General features: G+C 36.9%; 1 protein-coding gene across 2 annotated transcripts in view; it reads right to left on the minus strand.

Annotated features, from left to right (window-relative positions):
* STXBP4 (syntaxin binding protein 4) overlaps positions 1 to 13,492 on the minus strand; it is a 163,715-nt gene that overhangs the window by 137,234 nt on the left and 12,989 nt on the right. For both annotated transcript variants that reach the window (XM_046675298.1, XM_046675297.1), the window contains 3 exons: positions 10,209 to 10,341; positions 1,134 to 1,240; positions 738 to 957 (listed from right to left, as the gene is read on the minus strand). In XM_046675298.1, the coding sequence (XP_046531254.1) occupies positions 738 to 957; positions 1,134 to 1,240; positions 10,209 to 10,341 (460 nt within the window). The remainder of the gene's footprint in view (positions 1 to 737; positions 958 to 1,133; positions 1,241 to 10,208; positions 10,342 to 13,492) is intronic.

A 13,492-nucleotide genomic window follows, 5' to 3' on the forward strand; every position in this document is an offset into this window, starting at 1 on the left:
ACCCCAAATGAACAAGTATAAGGGAGGGGCTGACAGAAAATCTTATACTCTGTACCTGATTAGCATGCACCTGAAAATGAAGTTACCTTTGACGAATTTTATTCCACTGACTGAACGCCTACTTGAGTTTCCTATTTTGTTTTATAGCTAACACAGATTTAAAGAGTATATGCTCCGTTTCATAACTTTGATTTGTTAGGGCGCTGTAGCAGTTAGTAATTGATCATTTCAATTTTGATGTAGAAACTCACCCTTTTGTGTGCCTCTACTAGGGTGAGCCACATTCTAGCACACACACGTGAGGGAACACGAGCCACCTACGCTGGATGGCTAGGATTAGCCTCACTGTGGAGGAAAGAAGCTAAAGAACAAAAAGGAAGACTGACTGTCTCAGTCAGGCAGAAAACAAATAATAGTGAACTCAATCACATTAAAGACAGTCTGAAAATAAACAGGACATTGCTAACACAGTTTTGAGTGACACCTAGGCATATCTTTGTGATGTCATTCCTGATCATGATTTTGTGGACAAAGGACACACTGACTTGAAAAATAATATTGATTGACAGCACAGCATAAAAATCTGAAACAGAAGAAAAAGAAAAACTCTTTCAAGGAAATACCAATTTGTTAACAAACTGTACAATCAAAATTATAATTCTATACATACATAACAAACAAAAACACATAGGGGATTTAGGGACTGCACATAAATAAACAGAGAAATTTAAGATTACCTGATTTATCTTAAAAGAAGGTAAAATGGCATCTGTAGTTTTGGGAGTGGATGAGGTCTTCGGAATTAGCATTTCAGGGGGAAAAGAAAGAGGACTAAATGTTGAGGCTTGAGGTCCATATTCTCCTGAAGCTTGTAAAAGGGATGTATACGACGGATTTTCTGGATGACTGCCGTCAGATTTCTGTCTTATGAATGCTATCTCCCAAGCAGATTCTGACCTGGTATTAAAAAAAAATCACTTTATAGATAAAGTAGAATTGAATTCTCAGATAATGTTTCAAACATTAGCAAAAAATACTTCTTTTAGGGTCTAAAGTATTCAAGACATCTTAAATTACTATTTTTAAGGAGACATGCTAAATGACTCATTCTATCTTATGGATAGGAGAATTACCTCAACTTTGCTCTGGTAATTATGCTTTTTGCTTCTTCAAATGATACACCAATCATAGATTCCTTGTTTATTGAGACAAGTTGATCTCCTGGCTTCAAACGTCCATCCTAACAAAAACAATAATATTTGTAAAGAAACTAATGAGAGTATTTTTTAAAAAAACATAATTGATGCAATTAAAGCAAAGAAAAAGTTTAGCGAAGAATGTCTTAAAGAGTGATAAGAAAATCTTAGACAAAGAGGCTCAGTAGCACAAAGTTTTGATTAAAGCCTGGTTTAGTAACATATGTGAATGAAATGGAATGGTTTATGTATACCTTGAATAAACTTGCATGCTAAGGAATCCTACGAAACATAGCTTGGGATACCAAGAAAAGAAACCTGTCTTAAAAAGCTTGGTACTGAGACAGATATAGCTCTGACTTGTGATAAAATAGGTCAAATAATCCTAGGATATTTCAGAATACAAGACTCATTCACTTTAGTTTCGGAGCATCCTTGCATCTTTCATCCTACCAAACTGTTAAGATTTATTCTACAGTAAGAATTTCTAAAAATTCAGTAAGGATCTTAATTACACTGACCCCAGACCCATACTCCATCTCATGGTCAAACATCTATACTGGACCTGCTATCCCTCCTAGTTGGTTGTGCATATAGCTTCAGTCATGTCCTGCTAATAATGACCACTTCCATTTCACTGCCTGGCATTGTCTTTGCTAAGTCCTGGCTCTGCCTATTAAGGAATAAGCTAACTGAATAGCCTAAGTGAATAAGATAGCATATCAGTTTCAAGATTCAATGTATTTGTTAGGCAAGCTTCATAGTCTTCATCTGTCTTTTCTCTTAATTCAAACTGGAAAAGAAAAACGAGCTCTCTTCATTTTCAGTTCCTAAGATACTTCTCTATTTAGCCTTCATAAAAAGACAGAAAGCATTATTTCCATACCTAGGGAAGAAGCTTACATGGTTAAAAAGCTAGATTTTCACCCTGATGGCATTTAAGTAAATTCCACAAATTCGACAATATATCTTTCCTCAAAGTCTTACCTACTAAGATACATCCCTAGGATAACTGATCTTTGACCCAAACTACATTATAAATAATAATGATGACTTATGGTTACTTTCCTGCTAAATAACAGCAGTTATTTTTGTTTTTTAAAAAGACAGTGCTATCCTCTTACACGGAATACTGAGTACATAGGAAAACAACTAAATAAATACAAAATATTTATCAAAAATCTTATGGGCACATGTTATCTCAAATATTGTCTAAAAGATATAATCTAAGTGCATAATGACCCTATGACCCTTCTGAATTATAAATATTATTAAAAAGTTAAACCAAAAAAGCAATTTGATTTCAAAATATATATAAAATTTGGAAACTAATTTGAATTTTCTAAGTATGTGATTAAATATAACTAGCCAAGTCAGAGACTATAACACAATTGCTATATTCACAAGTGATTTTTTTCCTTCCATTTGATAAATGTGTGGGGAGTAAAATACAATAGTAATGCTGGAAAAAATGAAGCAATTTGGAGCAATATGGATCCTACACGTTCAGTAAAATGAAAGAGCTGACTTTGTAAGATTTCCTAAACACAGTTCTGTATTGGCTGGGCCCAAATCTTATTACAGAGTTTGATTACATATGCATTTAAATCAACTATACCCAGACTATACTTAGATACTTTTGTACATTAGCTTGCAATTTAATATGCTGAATTTTAGTTTGAGGACAGTCATTCACTCAAGGTTAAGGTGAAATGGTAACAAACGAGAAAAACAACCTTTTTGCCACAGGCAAAAAAATAAGGCTAATAAAAGTTAGGAAAGAATAAACAAAATTCTAGAGTGCTTATTTCTGGGAGGCAGGGTGTGGAAGGCGACTGGGGAAAGCACACAGTACTTATATTTTCTACTTCTTAAGTCAAGTGGATTCATAGGTGTTCTCTTTTTTTTCTTTTTTTTAGTGAGGAAGATTGGCCCTGAGCGAATATCCATGGCAATCCTCCTCTATCTTGCATGGGGGACACCACCACATGGCTTGATGAGCAGTGCATAGGTCTGTGCTCAGGACCTGAACCTGTGAACCCGGGGCTGCTGAACAGAACGTGAGAACTTAACCCCTACATCACCAGGCTGGCCCCATAGGTGTTCATTTTATTATTATGTTTCATAAGTTGGGTATATGTTTCAATATCCTTTTGTGTGTGTCAAATATTACATTATAAAAAACAAAAGAAATTCTCCATCCCCCCAAAATAAAAAGAAAGCTCACAACATTTGCCTCAACAGTGTGCCTACCTAGCTGAATTATATTTGCCTTCTATATCCCAAAACTGGTATTGAAAGTAAGGGTCAAATAGAGAATTTTTTATCTAATTTTAAAATTAATTAATTAATTATTTAAATGGTATTGTTAAATCCAGCACTAGACCATTTGGAATCTGCAAAAGAATTCATTAGAATCAGTTTGATAAGGTAGACCATAATGGAAACTTAATGACTATACTACTCCTGGCTTGTATCCCCAAATCTGACAATAACTTAGAAGAAAAAAAGGGAAAAATGAAGAAAGCCCTGCTTTATTGGAGCAAAGCATTTAAAGGACACTGACAAGGAAGGAAAGGTTCTTTCAGAATTGGGGTGGTGGTCAGTAAATATTAGGTCATTCTGTTTTCATCTAAATGTTCTTGGTATTAAAGCTCCTTCCTTTTATTCAACTTCCTTGCAAAGGGAGAATTCTACAATGAGGACTACAAGTCAGATGGCAACACATGCATCTTTCATCTGGGCAGGAGCCATCAGAGGCAGCGGACTGAGGTGGGAAGAGCAGGAGCTTTGGCAATCAGGCAGACCCACATTAAAATTTGAGCTCTACAACTGGCTAGCTCCATCTTCATCAACAATGAGACAGAGAGAAGGAAGGGGATGGGGTAGGCACACAATCTCCTCCTTAAGGAACTGAGAATTAAATTCTAAATTGTTAGAGGAAGATCCTGTATCCTTGTACCTTGTAGAGACTACAGTTGGTTGTCAGGGTCATGGGGAAAGAGGCGACAGAGAAGAGCGGTAGGCAATAGGGTTTACGCTGACCTGCTGCCTCCCACATTCTCCCCTCAGCCTGGACAGCACTGCAGCACAGAGCACAAAGCTCTCAGGACGGCCACTGAACACATCTCCTATTAAAATACACTGACGCAATGAAGCAGCATTTTCCAGCAAGACAAGAGTCAGAGAAGAGACGAAGAATAATGCCTTCTGGTGTTTATATATATTTTTCCTTCTAGAAAGTATTCACAGCAGTTTTTTTTTCTTTGCCTCCTAGAATAAGATCTTAGCTGATCATGTGAATTTCTGAACCTGTTTAAAAGTCAGAAACTGCAAACTAAAACAAAGCTATTTCTGTAAAAGTCTAGCATCCAAAACCAGTGAATTCTGTCCCAGCTGGATTAATGTATATGTGAAGATACTAACTTCGGGGATATGCCGAGGCCTCTTCCACAAGGTCTAGATTCTGACTCAGCAGTTGCTGAGCAACTGTATACAATTTGGCAGGCAACGTGCCAAGCACTCTCACTTGCCCAACTTCAGAGTCTGAATTCATTCACATTGACATTTATAAAGATGTTGAAATAATAATGTATTCCTGACCACTCAAACACGTCTGTAAACACCACCAGCACTGTTCTTTTCAGATTATGGATTACTATTATCTAGATTTCCAAATAACAGGCTCCCATATTATCAGAAACCATCTATACAGCCTGACTGAGTTGACTGACTCATCATTCCTATCTACTAAGGATGCTCCCGCAAGCCTTACAGATTCCTTTCGTATAGTTTCCAAACTTTCAACCGGAGGCATCCTTCTTTTAATACCAGTTATTAATGTGAGTTTAGGCAAGTTGCTTAACCTCCATGAGACTCCCATTTCTCAGTTAAAGTGGGGATAAACACCAATCACACAAGCTTGCTATAATAATTAAATATCATATATAAAATCCTTGCACATCGTAGGTGTTAAGTACTGGTGAGTTGATTCAGAATGCCTTATCTGTTATGGGCAATTTTCACACTGATAGCAAATCTAATCCTGTTACTCCTCAAATTAAGAACCTTTGATGGCTGCCCACCGGGAGAAAAGTTGAAACGCCTTAACTTCCCAAACCTGGCACAACGAAGGAGCTGCAAGCTACTTTGCTAGCCTCATCTTCCACCTTCCCTCTTCAGCATATAAATTCTTCATTCCATTCTCAGAAAATGTTCTTCAAGCCTTAATGCTTTTACACATACTAATTCCTGTCTAGAATGCCACCGCCCACCTTGCCACTTCTTTCTCTGATGAACTCTCACTTAAACTTCACAGCCAAAATCAAACATCATCTCTGCTGTAAGTTTTCCCCAGCTCCCTAGATTTGCTTAATTGTTCCTTTCTCTTTGCTCCAAAAGCACGTTTACTTACTTATATTATTGCACTTACTTTGTACTGTTCTTCTGCTGCTGCTTCTTCTTTATTTTTGTGAAGAAGATTGGCCCTGAGCTAACATCTGTTGCCAATCATCCTCTTTTTTGCTTGAGGAAGATTGTTGCTGAGCTAACATCTCTGCCAATCTTCCTCTATTTTATATGTGGGACACTGCCACAGCATGGCTTGATGAGTGGTGTATAGGTCCACACCTGGGATCTGAACCTGCAAACCCTGGCCCGCCAAAGCGGAGCACACTAACGTAACCACCATGCCACCAGGTTGGCCTCCTGTTCTTATTTTTTACACATCTTTTTTCTCCCATTAGAGCATATTAACTCAGCAACTCTCAAACTAGCAGCACTGATTCTTTCAGTTGGCCAGAACCATGTCCTTTCATGGTTGTTTCCCCCAGCATAGTATCTTTTATGTAATAAGTCCACAATGAATTCATAAGGCCCAGGAAACAGTCTGAGGAAATTAAGGTGGCTCTCACAGAAACAGTAATGCAAAGGAGGAAAGAGAGTGACATTGCAAAGTAAACCCTCTTAGCTGCTACTCCTTTAGCTCCTACCAATGGGACTGGTTTCTTTACCCTTTCCCATCCAGACATCTTGGGCCCATTTATCCAAAACTCCTTGGTCCCAGTTCCAGTGACATGCTCAGCATATCCTAAAAACGTACTTCCTCTGAAAGTTAAATATGCACTACTTCAATCCTTCGTGAACTAACCACTAGTACCTATATCTGTGTGATCTTTGTCTTCACCTTTTTTGACCAAAAAAAGTCCTGAATTTATCAAATCTAAGATGACATTGATTATAACGTACAGCATTACTTTATGAATCACAAAAAGAAAAAATGCTGCCAATTATATTATGACATTTATTGTAAGATCCGTCTCAATTTCAGAGATGCTAGAAAGGGAGAGAAAAAAAATGTATCAGGGTTGAAGAAAAGTATTTGACCACTGCCTGCTTTCTTTATGTTATTAGCAGAAAAAGAAAGAAACAAAAACATTTGAAATATTCAAAGGGTTGTCCAGAATCCAACACAAAGGGCCAGGGAGGAAAGGTACCTTGGTGTGGAGCCCAGATGGTGGCAGTGGAATTGTAAACAGGCAGATCAGTAATTCTCAGAAACATGACAGAATAACTAAGGGATCATTCATTTATTCATTCATAAATATTGAGGAATTAATATGTGTCAGTTACTACACTGGGGACTAAGGCTATTCCTGTGAATAAAATCAGACAGAATCCTTGCACTTAGGAAACACACTGTCTGGTGGTTCAGGCAGACTTAATAAAATAATCACACACATTAGTGTATGATTACAAACTGAGACAGGTGATATGAAAGAAAGGAACAGGATCTAGGAGCATACATAGGAAAAAAAACCTGGCCTAGATTGGGGGGAGGGACAGAGGGCAGCAACACACTCCTCAGGAAGTAAACTTTGAATTGATATCTAGAAGTAAAGGGAAAGTCAGGGGCGGGGGGCAAGGGGAGCTGCTTTCAGTCAGAGGAAACAGCATATGAGATGAGAAACAACTTGGCCCCTTCCAGAAACTGAAAGAATGCTACTCAGGAAACACAGAGATGGAGAACCAGAGAAGTCGAGAGCAGAAGTCACATTATACGGAGACTGGTAGGCAACTACGTATTAGTAAGGTAGGCTGGGAGGGAAATGGACATGGTGCATAAGAGCAGACAAAGCTACTGTGAGGTCTGATAAAAAGTGATGGTGGTTTAAGGTACAGTGATGGCAACAGAGCTCAAGAAGACTGATGGGTTCAAGAGATATTTAGAGAGTAAAAAATCAAGAGATGTGTGAATGAACTGAATGTGTATGCTAAGGGAGAGGCAGTAGTTAGGATGCTTTTAGGTTTTCTGACTGCGCAGCTAGAAGGTGTCATTCACTGAGAGTGGGAACACTGGAAGAGGCCCTGTCTGGGAAGAGATGGGCAGATGAAGATACGGTGTGACTGTCATGAGTCCTGCCACAGATATGCTGAGTTTGAGATGCCTTTAAGAGATCCAAGTGGAAATGTTGATGAGGCAAGTGGTTATGTGGGTAGGAAGCTCAAAGGAGTATCTAGGCCAGAAAAAGGTCTAAGATTGAACACTGACGACTCCAGACTGATATGTGACTGACTCGTGGGGTGAAAAGTATCTTGGAGTTCTCGTAACTCCTTAATTCAGTCCCCACCTACAGGCTGCCTTTAACTCTTAGAGATGGGAGAATCTTCTTTCCTACTTGAACTGGAAAAATGTGTTCAAGATGTTCCAAGTTTGAACTCTGAATGTTTTTCAAAGAAACATGATATTTTGGTTACTGAACCAGTATTGTATTTCATATCTGCCAGGTGGAAAACACATTTGTGTGTGTGTGTGTGTCTGAGGGAGGGGCACTAACTATGGTTAATTAAGGAAGAGCCCTTCTAAGTTCCAATAACCCCGTAACATATGAAGTTTGGGAATATAAATGGAATATAATCCATATATAAGCTTGAGATTGCCTATACTGTTACTTCTGAAACAATATAGTATTAAAATTAGAGCAAGTGAAAGCACTCATATGCATTTTAAAAATATTAACAGTTGCTCAGTTCTACAACTTAACAAGGATAACCTTACGAGCCTGTGTTTCCTATTCTATGAATACATCTACTTTGTAGAAATTTTATGCAGATTGGGAATTTATTAACATTCTAACAGTATTTAGAACACCGTAAATGTTATTACTATTAATTAAAATATTTTAAAATAAAATTGTACCCATTTTGTATTTGCAGGGTAAATATGCATATAACTCTCTACCTTGAGGAAGTATACAAAAATAAATGTAAGCACTGCAAACTTCTTTATTCTTCTCCGTCTACATTTCTCTGTTTTGGATGTCAAAGAACATTAATAACTCTGTGCTGCTCTCTAGTGGTAAACACAGAATACAGTCCATTACAGGGTTTTGCTTTTTAATACCCTTTCAAACAATGAAATTCTAAGAAAACCAACAAGAAAAACTATATATTACAGGTATAACTTCTCAGTCTGCTATCACTGACAGCAGATGAAGAGCCACTCAGCACCACTGCTGTCAATTTATCACTCTGACTACAAATATTTCCCACAGGAATACAAAGCAGAAATTGATGCTTGCCTTAAAAGCAAATTCTCATCACTTACTAGGTACCGTGATCTATTATTGCATTACATCAAGTGTAGTCTAAGAAATATCTTAGCTATGCTGAACACACACACACACATATACACATCTCAGCTTAAAACTACAGCAGTACTATAAACATGTCAATTCTTACAAGAAAAGCTTCATCTTTTTGTTTGCTTGAATTTGTTTAAATTTAGCATTTAAATATGCTATTTGGTTAATAATTTAAATTCAACAGCCAAAAATTTGTATCATTATAATATCCTAAACTCTTTATATAAGACTTACAACTCAGTAAGTGTATTTGGAAGATATATCATTATCTCAACAAACCTGAAACAATTAAAACCATTTCTCGTATTTTGGAAGTTATTAGTGAAACTGATTTTGTTTTTTTACTAACAAGGAAAAAAAATTCAGTTGAATAGATAAAATGATTGCTAAAGAAGTGTTAGGGGTGGGGATGGGGATAAGGGCAGGGCTATTTATTCAACCAAAACAACGAAAACAATAAGAAAAACAACAATATGAACAAACTTAATGATAGGAGAAACCCTTCTTATGCTATATAGCTTGATAGTAACATAGAATATTTTATTAAATTCTTTATGTCTTATATATATCTCTAAAAAACACTGGAGGCCATTTTCAAAAAAAGACACATATAATCACTTCATATATATATATATATATATATATATATATATAAAATCATTTCAGTAAAATAGCAAATGAACTCCAAGAGAAATGAGAATGCAAATACGGTAACCAGTGTGTTAGCAATGTTGCTGCTATTGCTTCAAGTTTGGGTCTGAGCTGCCTAGAAACCAGAGCAAAAAGGAACTCAGGATCTACATATTTCTTACATTGAAAAGAAGAGTAAGATTTTCTAATTTCCTAAAAAAGGATATTTTCTGATCTAAATTCAAAATTGAAGTTCTCATGTGGGCAACTAATTAGTGATATAATTAACAAACTCAACCAGAACTACTGTAAATTCAGAAATGAATGGATTTTAGTTGCTGAGTGTTTTTGCCTGTTCTGTTTTGCATTTAGGAGAGGCTAAATGAATGCAGTTCAAGTTTAGGTGACCTAACTTAATGCAAACTCAAGAGCAGTACATAGATAACATCTTCAAATATAATTTCTCTCAACCAGACAAAGGATAACAGTTGAACAGCATATAATTAAACATATATAACAGAGTCGAAATCTATCATTTTCATATTTGTTTCATGTTCATTTAAGTTAAAGCTCCTTGAGGGTAAACGTCTATCTTCCAGTTTCTTTGTATATTCCACTGAGAAATGGTCACTGTGCACATTCAGTCAATACTACAAATTTACTGATGAAGTAGAAAAACAAGCCTTATCATGAGGGCTTTTGTTTTTTGATGAAGGCTTACTTTTATTTTCATTTTTACCTTATAACAGTCTCCTCCAGGAATGATTTCCTGAATATATACCAAGGGACCTTCATTCCGGTTAATTCCTCCTAGGATCTTCAGACCAAGGCCTGTTTCCTTGGTAACCATAATCATCTGAAGGGCAGGATCCCTAAGACAAAGTACATGAGCACCCACAGGTTAGCCTAGAGATCTGGACCTACTTCTTCTTTAAACTACTAGTTAAGTCAAATTCTTAGGTGTAGATAACTCAAAATCCTCAGCACACACCACCAACTGCATTTAGAAAAGCATTGTGATACAACAGCAATCAAATGGATTTCCTTACCTACATTTTTAATTTTCTCTACAAAACAACCAAACCGTAAAAGAAATAATAGCAATAATGCTTACTTCTTTGGAGAACCAAGGAAAATACTTTAAATATACTATTAAGATAAATTTAAAGATTTAGTACAGGTGACTGAAAAGATTTACTTTTAGTTGATTTTTAGACTACACTGAAGAATTCTTACACTGAATATTTTAATGCGTTAGGTAACGACTTTAAAAGACATGTTTTTGGTCATTTAAAGCAAAATAAATATGATCTCCATTTGAATCTCAAAAATAAAGTTTATCCTGGGGCTGGCCCCGTGGCCGAGTGGTTAAGTTCGCGCGCTCCGCTGCAGGCGGCCCAGTGTTTCGTCGGTTCGAATCCTGGGCGCGGACATGGCACTGCTCATCAGACCACGCTGAGGCAGCGTCCCACATGCCACAACTAGAGGAACCCACAACAAAGAATACACAACTATGTACCGGGGGGCTTTGGGGAGAAAAAGGAAAAAATAAAAATCTTTAAAAAAAAAAATAAATAAAAATAAAGTTTATCCTTTTAATTGAGAAAGAGTATTTGCCTGGTACGAAGCACTTGCTCCAGCTGTAATTTCTGCCAGACATAAGAGCAACGCCATTAGAAAAGAAGGAACTGTCAAAAGAATTCTGCAAAAGGTAAACCCCAAGGGACCTTTCTGGACACTGTGGTCAGAGCAGAGACTTCTACTGGTCAAAGTTTGAAATATGGCTTAGGGCTGCCTGCTTACTTATTATGTGCTGGGTACTGTGCTAAGTGATATGCATCCATTATGCCATTCAGTTTAGTATTTATAAAATCCCTAAGATTCTTATCCTCATTTTTCTAAAAGAACCAAAATCTAGGAAGGTTAACTTGGTGGCCTAAGGTTACAAAGCTGGAGAACAGTAATGTGAGCCCAGTCTAGCTCACTCCAGAGGTAAAATATGGTATGAGATCTGCTTCCTTGGTGTAGTAAAGCCACTGTGGAATACAGGAGTTCCAGCTATCTTCAAACATAGGAAAAAACTGAAGCTACTATTAAAAAAAGTTACTTCATATCTTACAGAAGCTTATAGCTTCTTACTTTCTGCCATAGAAATCCTAACTATATCTTTAAGAAAACTTGTATTCAAAAGTTAGATTATAAAAAAAAGAATGAAAGAAAAATTTTAAAAATCTTACAAAACTCATGTTTTTGAATATTTTGCTCTCTACATAGCACATTATTTATGGCTGCATTACATTGAATTCAGCTCTAATGTTGGAAGGCCTGGCTGGGTAACAGGGCAATAGTCAATTAGCTAGGAAAAAAGGCAGAAAGGACTGGATCCAAAATGTTCTACTGTCATGGATTTCAGAACCTTGACCCATCTTGATGGGATATTAGGTTCAAGGGCATAAAGGAGTGAAGCCTACAAATGAGAAAGATGAAGGAGAGAAGGAACTAAAGCACCTTACTAGGTACTCCAGTAACCTCTTAAACATGCTAAATTTTCTTTAAATAAAGACACACATGATCTCCAGCATATATTATTGTTTCAGTAAAGGATCCCTCTTTTTTTTAATCTACGAAAGTATCTATTGTTAACACAGCAACGTATTTACTGGCTAGGACATTACTTTAAAATTGCCCTATTGCTAAGAATTTATATTATTTATTTTTTTGCTATTAAAAATAGTTCTGCTCAACTTCAATCACGATGAGAGAACGACAAGTTAAAACTAGGCAGAGATACAGCTATTCATCTAGCAGATCAACGTAAATTTAAAACTTCAGCAATATACTCTGATGACAAGGCTGTAGGAAAAGAGGTACTCTAGTACTTTGTTGGTGGGAATGTGAAATGGCCTAACTCCTAAAGAGGGAATTTGGTAATGTCTAAATATACCCTCTGATCCAGCAATCTAATTTCTAGGAATCTATTCCAAAGATACTCTGGCAAAAAATACAAAATGACTTATATACTAGGTTATTCATTTTGGCAAAATTTGTAATCCTCCTAAACTGCAAACAATTCAAATGTCTATCGATAAGGTACTGGCTGAATAAACTATGGTACATCCACATGGTAGAATACTATACACTTATAACAAGGTACAAGGAGGATCTTTATAAACTATGATACGAAGTGATCACCAAGATATAATTTTAAGTTAAAAAAAAGTAAGGTGAAAACAGCACACATAACATGACACCTTGTAGTTAAGAATATGCTGGCAAGTGGAGCCTGAGAGCTGGAGCCTGGGTATTTTGAGACGTCTTGCTACAGTCATGTGATTCTTTCCCATGGGCTTGATTTTGCCCCTAAGTAGTTCAACGAAACTCTGCGCTGTCCCAGAAAGTAAAGCTGTTCAGCACCAAGGCACGGGGCCCTGTGCACGGAGCTCTTTGCACACCACACAGCTGGGCACGGCTTGTGCCCTGGAGACTGGAGCTTTCCAGGGCTCCCAGGAGGAGGCATCAGAGAAAGACATCCTAACCGGCCTGACACCCCTTTTCCAGGGAAGATCTGCGAACCTGAACCAAAGGGCTGCTGTACACTTGTTCACTGTATAAGCAAGAGTAGAAGAGTGTCTAACGTACAGTGGAACTTTGTACAGAATAATAGCTTTGAGAAAAAAAATACGTATAATTATCATGTGTATATGTATACATATATACATACACACACGTAAGCTTATTTATACGTATATGAATTTGCTTATTCAAAAAGAAGCACTGAAAAAGAACCAAGGATAAACACAGTTATCTATAGGAGGAATGAGGGCACAGAGTGAAGGACAAGAATGAAAGTAAGACTTCTCTAAATATACCTTGTTATATGTATGTTACATGTTTGCAAAATGGCCACCAATTCTTTCCATTCCTATCTGCATGCCCCTTGGAATGTGACTTTACTGTTCCTTCCATTAAAAAGTAAAGTCTCTATCTCTACCCTTGAATTTGGACAGGACTATGTGAATTGCT

This window comes from Equus quagga, chromosome 11 (assembly GCF_021613505.1).
Source record: "Equus quagga isolate Etosha38 chromosome 11, UCLA_HA_Equagga_1.0, whole genome shotgun sequence".
NCBI lineage: Eukaryota > Metazoa > Chordata > Mammalia > Perissodactyla > Equidae > Equus > Equus quagga.